The sequence below is a fragment of the Lycorma delicatula genome, chromosome 6 (genome assembly GCF_047948215.1).
Source record: "Lycorma delicatula isolate Av1 chromosome 6, ASM4794821v1, whole genome shotgun sequence".
NCBI classification, from domain to species: domain Eukaryota; kingdom Metazoa; phylum Arthropoda; class Insecta; order Hemiptera; family Fulgoridae; genus Lycorma; species Lycorma delicatula.
In genome coordinates, this window is record NC_134460.1 from 122,153,910 (window position 1) to 122,175,020 (window position 21,111).

At 32.0% G+C, this 21,111-nt stretch overlaps 1 protein-coding gene across 1 annotated transcript; it reads left to right on the plus strand.

Moving 5' to 3' along the window:
* Nucleotides 1-13,045: 13,045 nt before the first annotated feature.
* On the plus strand, nt 13,046-21,111 carry NdufA3 (NADH:ubiquinone oxidoreductase subunit A3). The gene is made up of 3 exons (XM_075369544.1): nt 13,046-13,187; nt 18,284-18,436; nt 20,967-21,111. Exons 1-3 carry the CDS (start codon nt 13,142-13,144, stop codon nt 21,008-21,010), a joined length of 243 nt encoding a protein of 80 aa, XP_075225659.1. The 5' UTR covers nt 13,046-13,141; the 3' UTR covers nt 21,011-21,111.

The following is a 21,111-nucleotide window of genomic DNA, read 5'->3' on the forward strand; positions in this document are numbered from 1 at the left end:
CTGAAAATATTATCTAGCAGAAGAATTAGTGTTAACACTGGGGCTATATTGTAATTATAATACGGTTTTTTTCTTTTTCAATCAGCATTTTTGTATAAATTCTATTATTTGTGTATTAAATAAATTGAATTAATGTAACTTATTTATTACAAATAATTATTTATTATAAATTTATTTATTTAAATGAATAAATAAATTTAATTAAATTACTAAATTTTGTTTGTATTTAATTTATTTTTTAACATTAAAATTATAAAATAAATAAAATTAAAGTTTTAAAATTTGACGAGTTACTTGCGTGAGTTATAATTATGTGAACATTTTGTATTTATTTTTAACTAATAATTTTAAAAATAATACTAGCCGACCTCCGTTATTATTATTAATAATAAAAGCCGACCTCCGTGGCTGAGTAGGTAGCGTCTCGGCATTTCTTGGAGAGGTCTCGGGTTCGAATCCCGGTCATAAATAGTAAGTAACTGCCATAATTACTGAATTTATTATTTAAATAATCAAAACATTACTGCTGATTAGTCAAAGTTAGCGAGCGTATGTTAATTTGGTTAAATTATATTTATAATTTCTCTACAAATACCTCAAAATATCCACTGATTTGGAAAAATTCTGCCTCTATTGTACTTTCTTTTGAAAATGAGAACTCGTTTATTTCTACCGTCATTCCTGGACTACCTACCTTTTTTTGAATTTTTTAATAAATGATCAGCACACACATCTCTCTCAGGTACATTTTCTAATCCGTTATTGTTTCATTTTGACATTAACCTACCCTCACTTCGCTAACCTTGACTACTATGTTTAAAATGACCGGTATAATGCAGCATGTTGTAGTGTGTTTTCTCTAATTTTTTACTCATCAATTATTATAAAACATGCTATATTAAGTAATTTTTACGTGAAAAAATGCGAAAAAAGTTGGGGGGCGTAAAACGAAAAAGTGCCTTTAATTTAGTTAAGTAATTAGCAGCATTCGCTCCCTCAAACTATGACGATATCTTTGAGCTGCCAAGTGTACATTATACTTGACGTAAAGCAACCAAATTTCAAGGATTTAAAAAAAATACCACATTGTAGCATAAAAATTCCTTGCCTAATCATTAATCCAAACTTGAATACCGATAAACATTACCCAACTCTTTCATAACATTATGTTTTATCAGCAGATTCCTGTCGTATGGAATGTTCCGAAGGCTATCTAATACACGTGTTACAGAAACAAAAAACTACTTGCCATTTTCACAGAAACACAAATCATATGATATATTATTTATATTCTACAATAATGTGTATTTTTTTTGCAGATGTGCAATATCCCAGAAGTTGTGAAATTTTATTATTATTTAAATAGTAAAATTATAAAGAATGAACAAAGTAAGGAACATAAAAAAGAATGGTAAGGATAAAAAAGGCAAGGAGAGTTTCTAAAAACTCTCTTTGTTTTTCAACCTAAGTTGAAAGCAGTTTGTTAATATTAAATATAGATAAAAAAAGCCGACAAAACATTATGTGCTTTCCCGAATTTATTCTAACGGATTTTTATTTCAAATATGTTATTTCGTTTGTAAATATTTCTAAACTGATTATGCAGTATTTAGAATGCAATAGTGAAAAAGTTCAAAATATTCAGTAAACAGATTTGCGTCCAATTTGACCCACGTTAATCAAATGGTTCTTTTACCTTAAAAATTATTCATACCAAAGTATAATTAAGAAAAATATTTAAATTCTTACTAAAATCTTAAAAAATTACTATAATAATTCTTACCAAAATTCTTAAAATCTTTTGGGTCTCGTTGACCCACCTTGATCAAATTAAGTTTTTATCACCATAATTATTTGTAGTATAATTGCTAAATAATAATAATAAATAAAGACTTATAGTAATTTGAATCCCATTTGAGAACTTTGCTTGACAAGTCTTCGTACAACATTTTTAATAACGGACGAAACTTGACCGTTATATATATATATATATATATATAGAGAGAGAGAGAGAGAGAGAGAGAGAGAGGGAGAGATTCATACTGCCTCGCGCGAGGCAGTATGATACACAAAAAATTGCGCGCCTGATTTAGTTTCTATAGTAGTGATAATAATTTTTTTTTTTTTTTTTTTTTGGAGGGAGGTGGAAATGCATTTACTACGGAGTGTCGGACTCCCGCCGATGGTAATATCTAATCACTATCAGCAGACTACCGACTAAAACCACCCCCCTTTCTACCAGGACTCAACCCGGAACCGTTCTGGTCGATTCCTCCTATACTAGCCTGATTAGGTGCTACCTAATTTTCAGGACTATCCAGGTCAACCTTTTTGGCCGTTAGAATGTTGCCGGCGAATCGGGCTACACTTTCCCAGCTGCTCAGCATAATCGCAACCACGTTGTGGGGGCTCAGTGCTCCGAGATCCGCCTATAGTGTCCCTCGATCTGCCGCCCACCAAGCTCATTTAAAAAAGGTGTGCTCAGCGTCGTCCCGTACATCGGGGCAATAGTGGCAGTCAGGGGACGGCGCTTTCCCTATGACATAGAAGTAAGTGCGGAAGTACCCGTGACCCGTTAAAAATTGGGTCATGTAGTACTCCACCTCTCCGTCTACGGTCTGACCAGAGGGATAAGCCTTGCGGTCCATCGTCCTCTGGTCTCGTGGTCTCAGGTTTCTTGCCTTGCGAGGAACGTGTGAGTGCGTTCCTCGTTGGAACGCACGATGTCACACGTTCTTCGCCTGCCCGTCGCCTCCTGTAGATCACCTGCCGCTCCCTTGCCAAAATAGCAAGGATATGACGCCGGCGACCACAAGTACTGCAGGCTCGGTGACCGTCCGTTACGCGGAAACGATTCGCAAGCCTGCGGTGCGTTGCACCTGCGCGAGCCGCTTCCGGTTTCTTGCAACTCTTAATGCCTGGGCTCACACTTCCGACCCGTATAACAGGGTGAAATGCACCGTTGACATCAGCAATCGCCGTCTGGTGGCCTTCGGTCCGCTAACATTCGCCATGAGCCGGCTGAGAGCAATTACGGAGCTCGCAGCTTTGTCGGCGGCTCTACGAAGCTGCTCAGCAAAGCTGAGTTTCCGGTCAATCATCATACCGAGGTACTTTGCGGCCGGCTTGGTTTCGACAACCTCTACCCCGACCCGCAGGGAGAGAAGGGTGTCGATATGCTTCTTCGTTAGAACCACGATCTCCGTTTTGATGAGGGCTAGAGACAATCCATGGTCGTCCAGCCAGACACCGATTCTGTGCATGGCTCGGCTGAGCCTCAGTTGGGTACGCTCCATGTCGCGGTCTGCGACAAGCAGCGCAACGTCGTCAGCGTACCCAACCAAGACAGATTCTTCGGCATCTCCAGCCTCAGCAAGCCATCATAAACGGCGTTCCAAAGGTCGGGGCCGAGAATCTAGAGCACAAAAAAATAAGCACAACCCACAAAAATATATTTCGATTCCTTAAATCTAGAAAATAATAATACTATTTACTCCTTATTAGTACAATAATAATATTATTGTACTAGCTTTGTTTATTGTTTTAAAAATATATTTAAATTATCTCTGAAAATAGTAGGTACTAATTTTAGTTTGTAAGTTCGTTAGAGTTAGCTCATTAATAGTGTAAATGTTGTTTTTCAATAAAACAATTTTTCATAAATCTGTATTAGTATTACTGCATTAATTCAATTATGTGTCATTTTTCTGGTTAATATGGTTCTTTTATGATTCTATTTTTTTTAAAAGAATTTTAAAGTTTTTTGAAGCTTGGAGCGGCATTTTTTGGGTTGCTCACGGCGGCAAAAACGCTAGGGCTGGCCCTGCTCACATCATAAGAAATATCATTTCCTAAATACTTAAAACGACTCACTTGTTCTATTACGTGGCTTCTATTTTGAACACGTTGGTTATATACCTATACGAGGTGTGTGAGAAAAGTAATGAGATTGGTGACACTGCGAGCGATCTGGCAACGCTGTGTCTATCGGTCTGTGCTAGACCGGGTTGTTCATCCCTTCCACATGCTCAGTACGAGTTTCAACTCCGTTCAGCCAACACATTATTTTTGACAGCGCCATTAGTGAAGTTGTGTTTTTGTTGTGTGTTACGAAAATGGAGCATCGGAATTTAGAGCAACGTTGTGCAATAAAATTTTGTGTTAAACTTGGGGAATCCGCGAGTGTGACTTTTGAAAAGTTGAAACAGGCCTATGAGGAACATTGCTTATCAAAAGCACAATTTTTCCGCTGGCACAAATCATTTTTGGAAAGGCCGAGAACACGTTAAAGATCAACCTCGCTCAGGGAGACCTTCAACTTCAAAATCTGACGAAAACGCTGAGCTTGTGAGGGTTCTTGTGAGATCAGACCGTCGTTTAACAGTAAGGATGATGAGTGAACAGTTAAATTTAAACACTTTCACCGTACATCAAATTTTGACAGACGATTTGGACATGCGAATGGTTTGTGCGAAATTGGTGCCGAAAAACCTCACAACGGAACAGAAGGACAATCGAAGAAACGTGTGAGTTGATCTTCTTGAAAGGATTGACAATGACCAAGAATTCTTCAATCGTGTGATCACAGGTAATGAATTCTAGATATTTGAGTACGATCCTGAAACAAAGCGGCAAAGCAAAGAGTAGCACACTCCGTCATCTCCTCGACCGAAAAAATGTCGAATGAGCAAATAAAAGATCAAAACCAAGCTGATTTGCTTTTTTGACAGCAGGGGTATCGTGCATAAAGAATTTGTTCCTCCAAGACAAACTGTCAACCAAGTGTTTTACAAAGGTGTCTTTGAAAGGCTCAGGAAAGAGCGATTCGCGTGAGACCAGACACTGCAGACAAGTGGATGCTCAATCATGACAATGCTTCGTATCACATGGCCATTTCCATCAGGGAATTTTCGACCTAAAAATGCATTCCTACGGTTCCTCAACCCCCCTATTCACCTGATTTGAGTCCTTGTGACTTTTCCTTTTCCCGAAATTGAAACATGTCTTAAAAGGACGTCATTTTGGAACTCTGGAGAACGTTCAAAAGATAGCGACCAACTAGTTAAAAGCCCTACCAGTTGAAGCCTTCCAGCGCTGCTACCAGGAGTGGGAACAACGATTCCGCCGGTGCATAGCTGCCCAAGGGAACTACTTTGAAGGGGATAATATTGTTGTTTGAAAAAAATAAAAACTTTGGTAAGTAAAAAGTCAGTCTCATTACTTTTCTTACACACCTCGTAAAAGCCATCACTTTTGTTTTTGTGGTGGGAAGTTCTCATGTCAAAACTTTCACTTATTTTATCTAATTTAAAAATAGCATACTGTAATTTATCTTCGCTATCTTGAGTGATACTTGCATGATCAGCATATAAAATAGAGTTACAAAAGGTCTCCTGCCAGAGTTGTATTTTATGAACTTTAAAATAAAAAAAGTAGAAGTAAAGACAAATGTATTCCAGAATTTTTTGAAAAAAAATAATGAACCTTGTTCTTCACTTTTTGAAAAGTGAAGAACAAGGTTCATTATTAAGTGGATCATTATTAATGCATTCAATGCTGGTGAATGCAATTGATTCTAGGAATCAATGCAGAAGTATTAGTAAAGTACATAATGGAATGGAGGTCAGCATCTATCTATCGATTAAACTACTGATGATTCCCTCACCAAAGAACTGTAAGGTAGCCAAGGGTTTGATATAAAAAATAATTACAAACATTAATTGAATCTATCTATTACTTACGACATCGCTCTTAAATTATCGTTATTAATACATTTCTTCAATAACATACCTAATCATTTCTATATGTCTATATGATTAAGGATTTATTATTCCATTCCTCATTTCTAATTCGATACACTCTGGAACAGTTTTTCACCAATTGTAAAGATCTCATTTCAGCTGAATAGTATATGAAGATACTAAGTATATAAAATAATTAAAAATCTCAATGCAGAAGGTGTTAATAAAAATTATTTGAGCATATATTTTTGCACACGTTAAAACAGGAGGTAGAAAATTCAGGGATTTTTAAATTTGTTAATTATCATTACTTACAAATTTATCAATAGTGTAATATTGTTTCTGTAAAAGAGAATTTTTTAATTATATCTTAAACCAATTTAAGAACTATATTACAAACTCTTCTAAGTAATTTTTTTAAATTGTTGGTATACTAAAAATAACACTAATAATTTGTGCAGTAGTGAAAAGTTTCAGCTGAAAATTTGTAAATATTATCTATCCTAATAGAGAAAGATTACCTAGTTTTTTCTAAGTCTAGAGTTAACATGTAGCTAGATTTTCCTAAATTAGAATGAGAGTCACTTCCAAAGCATCCTAAGTCTTCGACTTAGGATAGTTTGGAATTAACTAAGTAATATTGTTTAGCTAGACCCCGGGTTGGTCTAGTGGTGAATGTGTCTTCCCAAATCAGCTTATTTGGAAGTCGAGAGTTCCAGCATTCAAGTCCTAGTAAAGGCAGTTACTTTTATATGGATCTGAATACTAGATCGTGGATACCAGTGTTCTTTGATGGTTGGGTTTCAATTAACCACACATCTCAGTAATGGTCGAACTGAGACTGTACATGACTACACTTCATTTACACACACATATCATCCTCTGAAGTAATACCTGAATGGTAATTCCCAGAGGGTAAACAGCAAAAAGAAAAAAAATATTGTTTAGCTGATTATAATTACTTAAGACTAATGACAAGGAGAAAATAATGAGAGTTTTAAACTTTCCATTATTAAATTTATTAAAAGAATTTACACAAAAAATATCTGTAGATGTAAAGATTCCGGCAAAAAGGGAAAACAATAAAAGTAAATATCACAAATAAACATTAAAAAAGTATATAAAAATTATCTATTTTCTTCACTGATAACTCCATAAACGATTGTATTATTTCTGTTACATTCTGTTCCCAAATTATTATCATAAAAATATTTTTCTTCGTCATATTGCAAAAGTTTAAGAACATCATTCTTTTTTCTTTGCTTATGTGGCTGACAGGCTAAATATTTGAAGTGAGATCATATGCTTCATTTAGCCGCACTTTTTCATCAACACTTCATATGTAGTTGGACTGTTAAAGTAAATTTGTTTAGTTTGTTATTTTTTGACAATCCTTACTGAAATAAGTAGTCGCCGATCAAGAAGTTTGAATGGTAGTTTTTGTTTAATTACACTTAATTATTTGTCTATTTTAATTACACTTTGATATTTGTCTGTAGTCATACACTTGCCAGTCTTGACGTAGTCCAACAATTCAGTAAAACTAATAGTATAAATGTGTATATAGATACAAGCACATGTTATTGTGGTTATTACGTGGTGCATTCTGGTTAATATTGCAGCCCCCCAGTCAGCTGATTTGTTGACTTCGGCTTCTTTGGAAAACACCATATGACTTGGTCAGTTTGGAAAAATTTTAATATTTTATTGAAACATTATATGAGAAATAGTGCGGTTTGAAACAAATAAAACAATGCAGTATATTCCCATATAACTTGACTTCAAGATAAACACTAACCTATTTTTGACAAAAAATGACTTAGGATAGTTTGGAATGTAGTTCTTCATTCTACAACATTTTCTTGGATAAAAGGTTTACAAAACATTTCGGTAATTTATTAAAAACGGCCACAAAATCAAAATACGGCCCTTCCTTGTAAGTCAAAGTCAAAGTAATTAACTTTAAGTTATACAGGGTCATTCACGGGAACCGGATGTTTTTAAAATAATCATAAAAAATTGAATATTTACTTTAAAAAAGTTTTATTGGTACTGAAACACTTGTTAAATCAAAGCATTTGTTACTTACTCATGAACGAAAAATTATGTCCGGCAAGTGATGTCCAGTTTGGGCAATACATTGTTGTAGCCTTTCACGGTAACCGGCCTCAATTCTTTGCAGCATGTCTACATCAATCTGGGTGACGTGATGACGAATTGCGATCTTTAGGTCCTCCAGTGTATGCGGTTTATTGCCGTACACACGTGATTTCAGAAACCCCCACAGAAGTAAAAATCACAAATACTCAAGTCGGGGGACCGAGGGGGCCAAGGAATGTCGCCCCGAATCTGGAAACGATCCGTCCCGGAAACAAGTTACGGAGAACAGCCATCGTTGCCCTCGCTGTGTGCGCTGTAGCTCCATCCTGCTGGAATAACACATTTTGAAAATCGATTCCCCGGTTTCGTAACTCAGGGATGAAAAACGTATTCAACATCGCAATGTAACGATCAGTTGTTACAGTTACGGCAGCGTCATTTTCTTAAAAAAAAATACGGTCCAATAACACCGACTTTTCCTATTGTACACCAGACAGTCACCTTTGGGCTATGAAGAGGTCTCTCGTGAAGCTGATGTGGGTTTCTTTCTGCCCAATACCGGCAATTCTGTTTGTTGACGAAGCCATTGAGATGAAAACGGGCTTCGTCACTCATTAACGATAACAAATTTTCATTTTCTTCAAAAATGGTATGCATTTGTCAACAAAATTGTAATCGCTGCGTGAAATCTTGCTCGTTTAACTGCTGCACGACGGCTATCTTGTAAGGATGGAAATGCAGATCTGTATGCAGAATTCGTCTTACCGTACTTGTGCTCATTTGAAGCGCTGCTGAATGCCTCTGAATAGAGCGGCGTGGGCTTCTGACAATGGCTTCCCTTACTCGTTCGATGTTCTCCGGAGTGCTAGCAGTTCGTCGGGGACCCGGTGGTTTTTTCTTCAATATTGAACCGCTTGTTCGAAGGTTGTTTACCCGTCGCAATATTGTGTTACGAGAAGGGACACTTGCATTACGATGGATATTAAACTGACGGCGGAAATCTCGCTGAACAGCAGTTACGGATTCGTCATTTCGCAAAAAACTGTCATACGCGTACAGGCGTTGGTCTAGCGTCCACGGCTCCATCTCAACGACTAAAATGTAAATGCTATGAACAAAGGAAACGTTAGACACCAGCCACGTGCCCCTCCCACCACGAACGCCCGAGTACAACCCACTTCAAAAACATCCGGGCTCCCGTGAATGACCTTGTACAAAAACAGTTCTGTTATGTGATTTGGTAGAGATGGATATTTTTATTTTTTTAGGAATAAGTGATTGTAGAGAAGATTGATGTATTTATAACAAATATAACCACAAAGATAAAGTAAAATTTTTATTTTTTTAAATATCGGCAGCTTACTTCATATTTATGGGAGCCAAACAATGATCTGATAGGCCGTTGTTGTATCTTAAAAACCCGTTTTGATTTTTTAAGGGAGCCCTAAAAGTCTACATTATATTTCAGGTGGGAATATATATAGGCAAAATAAATATTTAACAATGAGACATGCTCAGTTCATTAAGGAACTTCAATACAAAACATTATGGTTTGATTTTTTTTTAAAAAGGCATCAAACTTGTTTGCCTTAATCATAAATTACTCGAGTAAAAATTGCAACTAAAAACAATTACTGAAGTGGTCAGTAGACCTCACTTTTTATTTTCCTGGTATCATAGTATTAGTGCTATGCTGCAAGAAGAAAAGTATGGTAATAAGTCGAAAGATGGGGTATGGGTTTTTTTTTCATTTCTCGATGTTTCAAGACCCAGAGACCCCAAAAACAAAAAAAAGTAATGTTTGTATTATGTGTGTTGGCATGTTTGAAGCTTAATAATTTTTTACTGATAAACCAATATTGATAAAATTATGTTTAGAATTCATGTATGTGAGGCAGTTTGTTGGTAAATGTTTAGAGTTAATATCTCCAGGGGGTGGGGTAGATAGTTTCTTTGGGATTAATTTTCTCAAAATTTTGCAAACATAACCCCACTTTATATTAAGCTCAGCACATGCATGCATGCTTATCTTACCATTTTTAAAAAAACGTTGTTCCAAAATTCCCCCTCTCCAAAATCAAAAAAGCTGTTTTTATTCATCGCATATTTTTTAATAGATTTTTTTTTACGTATTCCTAGAACTAGTAATAGTGCAAGTGAACAAAAAAAAAATAAAAAATAATTTGGGGAAATAATGGGGGTGGGAAAACCAAAGTTTAAAATAGCAATTTTTTTAATTAAAAAAATTTTTTTTTTGTTTATTAAACTTTTATTAATAATATTACAATCAAATTTCTTCATAATTTGTCCTTTCTCCTAAAAAAAATAAAATCTTAGGTAACTTTTTATTGGTTGTACATTTTTTAGTGGAATTTTTTTAGTTTATTTGTAACATAATAAATGAAGGAAAATCAATAACTTTTCTTCAAAAGTTATTTTGAAGATGGAGGAGCAGAAAAAAATCAATTTTTTAAGTTTTTTAATTTTTTTGGATTTATTTAAATATATAATGATAATTTTACAATAAAACATAAATTACCCAAAAAAGAAATCTTAGGTAACTTATTTCATGTTTCATAACCTTTACACTACATAAGAATAAATGAGCAATGCCAGGAAAGGCAACTTTCCAACTTTGTTGTCAGATTTTTTTCAAAACTAAGAAACCCTGTAATTATATGAAACAGATATAAGATATTAATTAAAAATATTTGAAAAGATAATTTCTAAAAAGAGTAAATATTAAGGTAATGTAACATTGCTTTACTCATTAAAATAACTACAGAACAAACAAATAAATAATTTTGTGAAATAAAAAAGAAATATAAGCAAAATCAATATAAATGTTAAATAATATAAATAACAATATAAATAATCAATTAATAAATTTTAAAGTTAATGAGAAGAAGTAATTTGAATAAAGTAGTTAATTAAACTGAATAGTTGATCACTGAAAATTTTATAAAAATATCACAAAATTATTACTGAAAGCACTATGATTTACTAAAACATTTATACTTCTTGAATGACATGTTTCTTTTAAAAAATTTCCACCATCTAGTCTAATTTTCAGCATTCGCCTGTACATCATTTTTTCTGGCTTTGTTGTTATCAATGTTTTGCTGTTCTAAAGCATGATTCTAAACAAATATATTTAAACCCAATTCTTAAATTTATGTTTCACACCAACAAATATTTTTTAAACATAAAGGTCTCTTGTCTTTTACTATTATTTTTTCGATGCCTTTCTTACTTTGACTACCTTTGTTACTTTACTATTCCTCGTCAAAGTTTAAAAAGAGTAAACACACAGATGCGAAGTAATTTTATTTAGAGTGTCTAAGGTAAAGTTGGCATTAATAATAATAATAATACAGAGAAGGGAACACTGTATTGCGATAGGATGTCTTAGGTAAAAAGAAGCCAATCGCTAGTCCAGTACTCCATCCCTACCGTGCGCATTAATTGAACTTCATAAACTTTGAGTAGAAATAACTTAAATAACAAATTTCTACAACTTTTAATATATTAATATATTGTGTTCATGTATTTTAATTACTCATGAATTAATAACCAACATCCAATTCTGTTGGTTATACATTATCACAGTTGCTGATATTATTTATTGTACTACCAGCCTATTACAAATCAGTCAACTAAGAAACTCTTTTTTTTTGGTTTTGATGAATAGTAAGCAGAGATAGTGGCAATAATTGTTATTTTGAAGATTACTGTATTCCAACCAAGCCAATCCCCAATCATTAGTCTGCTGTCACTGCCACTTTGACAGCTATACAAAGAGCATGCCTGCACAGCTAGGGCAGAATGCCTTAGTGGAGAGAATCAGAAGGTACTTTGGAAAAAACCAAAAGGCAGAGAAATTTGGTCGCCCCACCTCATCATATTAGTTGGGTGAAGCAACTATGTGTAGTCTGGAATAGTCCAGCCACCAAATAGTGAAAGAATCCCTCAAAGTTTAGTCAAACCTGTACTGGGCCAGCTGTCGCTGAAACTATCTCCGAGCTCAGATCAAATGACTTTTTAAGGGAACTGTTTAAGTGGATCAGGATAATGTCTAATACATTAAACATTACTTTTTTGGTCCAACAGTATTCAACTTCCCTCTTGTTTCTCTCCAGTGACACAGTAATTCCTAACTAGAATTCCTATTAATTTTTCATATTACATATCAATTCCTACTATATCTAACAGTAATCAATTTATTTTTTGTTTTAAATTACACAACATTATCTCTTGAATAAAATTCTGATACTCCATGACTTGAAGAATATCAAATAATAATTTCAACTCACATTTCATTAATATTTAGTTTTGATCATAATTAATTCTGGATGGATTGTGGATTTACATTGTCTGAAATAACATACTACTTGACTTAATTATACATATTTATCCCTGTATATATATATATATATATATATATATATATATATATATATAGTTGATATATATAAATATTATCAACTATAAATATATAGAACCAGGATGCTGCCCACTGTACCAACTGGCTGGCTAGCTTATTTGTACAGATTGTAAGCAACAATATTGGGATTTGACCTAGTCTTATTTTCATACAAAAAAAAACTTTAATATCAAATTTTCGTTTTTATTTTATCTACCATCTGATTTTACTGTTAATTATTAATGATTTCTATATTAATAATAAATGTACATAGGAAGTAAAGTAATATTGTACAAAACAAGATTGGTCTTTCTTTAACTATGCCAGCCTAAAGATTTCGCGTAAGACCTTTGCTGTTACAGTTATATCTTACGTTTTACACCCCGAGATTAATAATACATTTTACAAATTTTAATTTCTTGATTTAGTCAGTGAAATAACATCTTGGTAGTAAGTTTAAAATTTCACCAAAAATTAGTACAATGGAAAAAATGTATGTAATAAAATTTTCTTCCATCTACTACATGTTATTGTCAATACCATTAGCATTAGAACTACAAATATATTATCGATAAAACTCAGAAATTTAATTATTTATTGCTCTTAAAATTAGCCACTTGTTTATCCAATTTATGAAAAACAGTGACTTATAAAATGTCTAATTAAATAAATTTGAAAGAAGGTTAATCATTAATTTTAAGTTATTAATGTTAATTTAATTATTACAAATAGTTCCATTTCCTCCATTATAATTTTTTTCTTTAAAATAATATTTTTTTACGATTTATTACAAGTTTACGAAAGTTGACAGTTGGCCTGACTGCTTGAGTTAATTGTCTGTGGTCTTAATATCGTTACTCAAAGTTTATTTAAAAATATGTCTGGAGCATTAAAACATGGTGCTTCGAAATATGGTACAGGCAGTAAGTAAAATTCATGTTAAATCTTTTTAGAAATATACTAAGCGGTATTGTTTGGTGTTAGTTCTAGGTATAATTACAGTACTACTTTAGGTTACTACTTTTAGTGCTACTTTAGGGGTTAGTCGACTTTCTGACCTTTAATAAGTACATTATAACTATTAAACCGTAAAGTACTTATTAGAATGTGATATTTCTCATCTTTCTGACTAATGCATTTTGAATATTACTGTATTAATTGCAAACTATAAAAATTTGAAAAAAGCTTGCTGTACGAAAACTATTTCTATGTTATATCCTAACTATTTTTCAAACAGAAGTTAAGTAATCGACAGATATTTCGACCGTTTTTTTTTATTGGTAAATATTACAAAGCAAAATATTTTTTTTTGTTTTGTAGCCATATCATTCTAAATGGAAATTAAAAAACCATGAAAATTTAGCAGTCGCGACTTATCTCAAAAATGATAAGGTTTGAGATAAGTCGCGACTGCTATTCTTCTGTCAGTTAGTCGTATTTACTTATTGCAAAAAACCCATTTTATAAGACATTTTTTTTTCTTTTCAATAAAACCATTGTTGCCAGCTGCAGTGTAGCTTTGGTTGGTAAGTAGTTTGTACCAGTCAGTCCATGATGTCCATTTCTTATCACTTATAATAAAAGGGTTGGTAATTTTTCATATGGCATATTAGTATGAAAAATATTTTAAGTTTTTATACTAACAAATTTTAAATTTAAAAAATTTTTCATACTAATATGCCATAATAGATTTGTTTAGGGTCAGGAAAACACAAGATCTAAATGTCGAAAAGCAGGTTTGGTCAGTGGGTGATGTGTGCAAGGTGTAATTCTGTGCCATGTTATCAGTATTCTAGTCAATTAGCTATCAGTTTTGTGAGTTATTGGGACCTGTTCAGATGCTAATCTATTTTTTGAAGGTTAGGGTTAAGGTTACACTTTTAGGAGAGGTTAGGGATAAATTACCAAGGTATGGCAATAATTAACACCATCTAGTAGGACATTCAGCTGAATTTATATTTAGACAGAAATGTAATTGCTGTAGGGAGACTATACCACATGTTCCATGCTATTAATCAAGTGTATATGATGGATAATTACTTACAAAGAGTGCTGTCAGTCTTATTCAGGAGTCTGACTATGATGACTGTTTTGGTTAGTCAAGCAAAAGCAAAAACTTTTAGACATTTAAATCTTGTTGTTACTTGTTTGTTATCCAAAAATAACGTATTAAATGTATTATTACAATGTACTAACAAAAAATGTTTTGTTAGTGAGCATATGTCTATGGTCCATAGCGAACATAGGTTATGTTTTGTTTAGATTATGTTGACTCCATGTACTGACGAATCTTATGTGTCAACATAACCTAACCAAACATAACCTATGCTTGTTTTGCTCACCAACCTCATCTAATTAACCTTTATTCTATCCTCAGTAGTATTCACTAGTTTTCTCCTCTGAAGTGTGATGCATTGTGTTTATATTATGGTGTTTATGAATTTATACTGTACCTATAAGATGTTAATTGGTGTTTTGTACATTTTATTTTTCATTAAAAAATACACACTTTTTCCTTAAATAAATGTATTTATTCATTTTCTCATGAAATCTGAAAAAGTTGCATAAAAAAAAGTGGCGGTATGAACAAACAGGCATCATTTTGTCATTTCCTGATCCGAAGCATATTTATTATGGTACATTAAAGTAAGACCAAAATAAGTAGATCAAGTAATTGGTCAGAATTACTAAATGGGTAAAGTGTAAATCAATTACAAAAATAGTGATTGAAACATTACAGACTATAAAGTAATTATCAACCTCTATTTATTTCAGTGTGAAACCTGAGGAGCATTATTGTATCTTGAACAATAAGGTGATTAAATATTAAGCAATCCTTTCCCAACATTATTATGATTCATGCTGTAAGTGACAGAACATGCATCTTGAAATATGATTAAAAGAATCACATTTTCATCTGTACAAATGTAGATATTGACCAAGGAAGTTTTGTATATGATTGTTAATTTGTTATATATAAATAATCATCTGTAAAAGAAAGAAAGAAAGAAAACTTTAATATGAGGTGTTATTTAGTCTACTACTATTTACTATATAGTAAATATTTATATTCACATTTATAAATATAAATTTGTTATACTTTTTTATACTTTCAAATACATTTTCTTTTTTAAATGATCAATAGTACCTATTTTAATAACAGCAACAAACAATGTCTTGATTAATAACAGCTACAATGATGAGATAAAATTAGTATCTTATGAGAAGATAGTGCATTTAAATATCTAAGGTTAATACGCAAGTTATTTATAAATTTAAAATCTGCTGACAAAAAACTCACAATTGTGTCTACTTTTAGTTCTGTATTACCATTTTGTTTATTATTACTTGTCAAAATTTAGAAGGTGTAAACACATAGCTACACAGAAATTATACTTAGGGTGTTTAATTAAAATAGCATTTGCACTGTAATACAGTGAAGAAGATATTGTGCTGTAGTATTGTATGTAGCAAGAAGCCAGTTGTCAATATCCAGCAGTCTATCTCATACCTATGCATCAGCTATACTTTCTAGACTTGTTTTGATAATGTTTCAGAAAATTTAAAAATATTAATTTATTATTAATATTGAATTAAAACAAATCTGGTAATCTGATTATTTTGCGCTATACTTATTCAGTTTTAAATAATATAATTGTAATTTTAGAATTTAAACTTTTTCAAAAACAAATTCAACTGTATTAATATTTTAACTTATTGTTTTTTCTATTTTAAAAATATTTAAAAAAGTAATATGTAGGAATTCATGTGTGGGATTTGAATTATGTTCATTTAATATGTTTAATTTTCATTGCTTGTTTTTGTATGCTATTTCATAATGTTCAACTAAGTTTAGGTTTTTTTTTATGTGTGAATTTCAAGGTACAAAACAAACAGCTTACTTTCAGTGTTTCTGAATTTGTAATTGATGTCTATGAAGTAGATGGCGAATGTTGACTTTGTGGCTGTGGATGACTTTTAAGAGTCACAATATAAATCACAATATAAAATATTGTGATCTCTAAACAGTTCAATTTATTTACTCCAGAACCATTGTGTTTGGTGATTTTGTTACATGCATAATGATTTGTATGGTTGGTTTGTTATTCTGAAGACTACATTGTAACCAGCTTTTTTTATTATTTGTGAGCCATCTTCTCTAAGTCATTGTTTTTGTTAATACAGCACATTTTTCATTTTGTTAATCTTTGTTTTTATTTTTATTTATTGTTAACCGAACAATAAAGCTGGTTTTGTTTGTTTTTCAAGATTCATTTATCCCTTTTTTCTTTATGATGAAATTGCATGTAGTTGTGCATGTTAGATGCCACATATTAAGAATATGTGTATTGCCTAGGGTGTTGGTTATATATGTGTGTTATGTTGTATCCATTTCTGTGTACTACGTATTTTATAATGTTAAGTTCTATTTTGTTTAAAAATGACTGGATGTGTTGAGTAGTCTATGGAACATTCTTCTCATAGTTATTTGAGGTTGGGTGGTTGGAGGCATTAATGAGAGTATCATTTTCTGTATATTTTGTATGTAGTTTTGTTAGTTGTTTTTTCTCTGAGCATGTTTGACATTAGTTCATAATACACAGTTCATGAAAATTCAAAGACAATTTATTTGTACACCAAATTAAGTTTACAGCCCTTCAGTATATCTGTAATAATGCACACTCACTAAGGTCTGGCCGCTTTATTTTTCTTTTCAGTAGATGATATTTGTTGAGGTGTCAAATTTTGTGGACCATGGCTGCTTTTAACTCTTTCAAACTGCCAAAACATTTTCCTCAGAGTTGTTTTTTCAGCTTTTGAAAGAATTTGAAATCCAGCGGACTCAAATCAGGGCTGTTTGGTGGATGACAAAGTGTTTCCCAAGCATAATCTATTAAAATATTAATCACTGAACTTGTAATATGTTAGCATACATTGTCGTGAAAATTGACCCAGTTTTGCTCATTTTTTTCTGGATTCAGTTTTTAAATTTTCAGTCGCATAACTCTTTCAATGAAGTTGTAAGTAGCTGTCATATTTACACAGTTTGGTACTATGTCTGTTGCAATAATACCCTCTTTATTGTAAACGAAAATCATCATTTGCTTCATTTGTTTTCCATGTTCATCAATAGGAATTATTCAGTTCAAGAGTTCCTTGCCATCCCTTTGATGATGTGTAGATATTGTGCAATTTCGACTCATCACGTTTTGCTCCTCATTCAGTTGGTTCTGTTTTTGTGCAAACGTTCTGTTAAATGTGGTGTACTGTAGGTTTTGTTGTTGTGGTTTCATTTTCGATTTCTCTCATTATCATGTGACTGTCTTTGTTAATCATTATAGCAACAATAGTGATACTTGTGTTATCTATAGCAGTGGACATTCGGCCACAACAAGGCTCATATGCTGTTCTTGTGCCCACCCTAAAATATTTATGCTAACACTGTATGTTGCTGCAATTTACACTATTACCACACACTTCCTGTAGCAATTGATAAATTATTGGGATTGAATCACCTCTTAAAGTTTCAATTTTAAGTTTATTTCTGTCTTGTCTTTGGATTGCACTGACATCTTTATGCATCTAATAAAGCCCAAACAACTTACTTTATGCTTCATGACACTTCGGGCTACACGTGCTGGTTGCTGTGAGTTGTTCTCTGTCTTTGTTTTTTCAGATATGTGCACAGTAACTTATTACTTTTGGGACAACCTATATTTTTATATTGTAAAAAAATTTCAGCTAAGTTGCTAGAAAGAGAAGAGTCTAGGTAGGTCATAAGAAATATCTTTTGTTTTTGAATGTAAAGAAATTTTCTTTCGTAATAAAAAAACTAAAAAATATTGTTTTTGTTTAATATGCTTATGATTTTTGAAATGTGCTTGACTTTGTTGATTGTTTTTAAGGATAGAAGGTATTTGTTTTAATTTATAATGTGTGTATATATATATATATATATATATTTTTTTTTTTAATATTTTTTTTATTTGTCTAAATTAGTAATATGTTTTTGGTTTAGTCAGTGGTTTATGGAAGCAAGGATGGTGTGAAATACCAGAAGTAATGGCTACATCCCTGCTGGCGTTCGGATCATTTTTTCTTGCTTTACATGGTCTTAATCGAATTAAGAGGGATAAGCTTGAAGATAAAAGATATCGTTTTGATTATGTTGGTGAGTCATAGTTCTATTCTGGTTTTTTAGATGCATTTGTTGAAGAACATAAGTGTTGATATCATTTCTTTGTTAGAAATTAGTCATGATTTTTTGTTATTGTCAATCATGATTGTTGATAATTTAAAAATATACTTTGCAAAATATAAGCCACACTTTATTGCCCAAAAATTAGTAATTCCCTTAATTTAATCTGCTGATTACAACATGCTAACTGATGATGATTCCACCACCTTGGATTATAAAACCTATGATATAATACAATGTTTTTTACTTGTGCTTGATTGTTAATAAAATGTCATGATGTTTAATTAATTAGGATTGTACATATTCTATGTGTTTTGAGGCAACTGCCTTAAATTATGTGGTTATAAAGATAATATGTAGGTCAGTTGAATATGAAACATGCTTTTGTTTTTTAACATTTATTAGTACAAAGTAGAAATACAGAACATATTTATTGCTTTATTTTTTTCCGTAAGTCTACATGTTTTTACCAAAGTGTAGGGAGCTTGTGGATCTCTTCTTCATAAAAAGTTTAAAGATGGGCTACCAGTCAATTGCGCTCCTCTACTTCAATATTGCTCTGAAATCATGTCCTTCCAGTGCCTTATTCAATCTACCAAAGAAAAAGAAATCTAAAGAAGTTTAAATCTGGACTGAACAGGGATGTTTGTGGCTTTTCTAATACATTTTATACAGTTTATCCTGATTGCTAATGGCTGAATAAGGCTAGGCATTATCATGAAGAGAGTCGCATCTCAGATTTGTTGATTGGCCCTTTTGTTCTTGCAGGTGGCTTTCACTTTCCCAAAGAGCTGGCAGTGGTACATATCATGGTGCCATATTTGTAAAGAAAATTTGTCAAGCAATATCCTTTTCCAGTTCCTGGAAGAGAACTTTTTCAGCTGATGCACTTGTTTTTTCATTTACAGGCAAGACTATTCACTCCATACTTGTTGATTTTAATTTGAGATTGGAGTGATAGATCCATGTCTCCTCATATAGGATTATTCAATTAAAAAAATTATTTCCCCCTTGAATTTCAATTCAAAAACCTTGGGTTTCAATTCAAATTTCCTCATTCATCTGTTTCTGATTTTGTGTCAAAAGTCTTGGAACCCATCTCGCAGGACTTTGTAGAATCTAAGATGTTTTGTGATAATGGAATGGGTGCTTCTGTCTATGACTGGTAAACATTTCCAAAGGAATTTCATCAACCGTAAGGTGTCTATCGTCTTCAATGAGGCCATGGATTGATCAAATTTTGTCACAAGTATTTTGACTTTATATACTGAAAGTGTGGACAATTCTGCGAGTTAAAGTGAAAGGTGTAAAAATACTAGAAACTTTTATAGATTTATCTGTGTTGGAAGCTTAATAGATGAACAGTTGTAAATATGATCACAGCTTATTTCAGAACAAAAAGGAAACGCCCAGATTGTAAATGGTGTTAACATCATTGATGTCATTCTATAAATTTTGCCATTACAGCATTTTGTGACAAAATACATTCTCAGTTTTTTTTTTTGGTGATAAATTCTTAAGATTTAATTTTGAGGTAAGTTTCTTTCGTTAAAAAATGATTAATAATCGGGCATATGTAAGGTAAAATTTAAAATTAACTGCACAACAATTTGTTTTTTTGTTGATTTATTCTCGTGATATGGCAAATATTTGATGCAATAGGTAAGTTTTATGGTTTATGGTTTTACTAACTATAGTTAGTGAAAATGTAATCAAAAAATATTCATTTAACACTTTCATGTAACAGAAAGAAAAAATGTTATATGGAAATTATCTTCTTTTAAACCAAGCTTACATGTCTTAGACAATGCTAAAAATCTGAGTATTTGTGTGGTTATAGTGTTGTATAAATGAATGGTGGACATGTAGAATAAATAATTAGCGTAAAGTTCGTAGCAGGAATTATGTTCCTGTGTACAGCCATTTTTCTTAGTTAATATATTATGAATTTACAAATATTTCAGGTTTTTGATAATCTTTTGCCATTAAAAATTTTTTTGAGCTCCATGCTCAAACAAGAATTTTGTGGATGAGTTTAGAGGATTAACTTTTTGTATAGGCAAACTTATTAATTTCATAACAGTTTTACTGATATTGGGATGAGCAATAACATATAAAATAAATAACTATTCTCTAAAATTTTATTAACTTAAATGTCCTCTTATATCATAGAATGTCTTTATTATACTTTAATATTAAAAATATAAAGTAATAATAAAAAATTATGCTACATGTATTTAGTTAATATCAATTTTTTGATTTATTATATCAAATCAATTATAATAAATTTTGATTGTATTATATCAATTTTTTATTTATTTTTCACTAAGAGCAGTAGTCATAAGTTCCAGAGGGTCCATTCTGATATGGCTGAAGATTTACTATGCAGTTTTGCAGGTTATAATACACTATTCTTATATAAGTTTGTTAGTATTTTTGACATGTAAATTGTAGTTTTAAAATTTTATTAATTTTACATTTAATGTGTGTTCTTGTGTTTCAGTGTATAGAGATGATGATCCAAGAGTTAAACGTATTAAAGAATAGGATTTATTAATATTTGTGAAAAGGTTTCTATATGTATTGAAGTCACTGATTTAGCTGTTTAAAATGTTATGTAAATAAATTGTTAGTTTCTTTAAACTGAA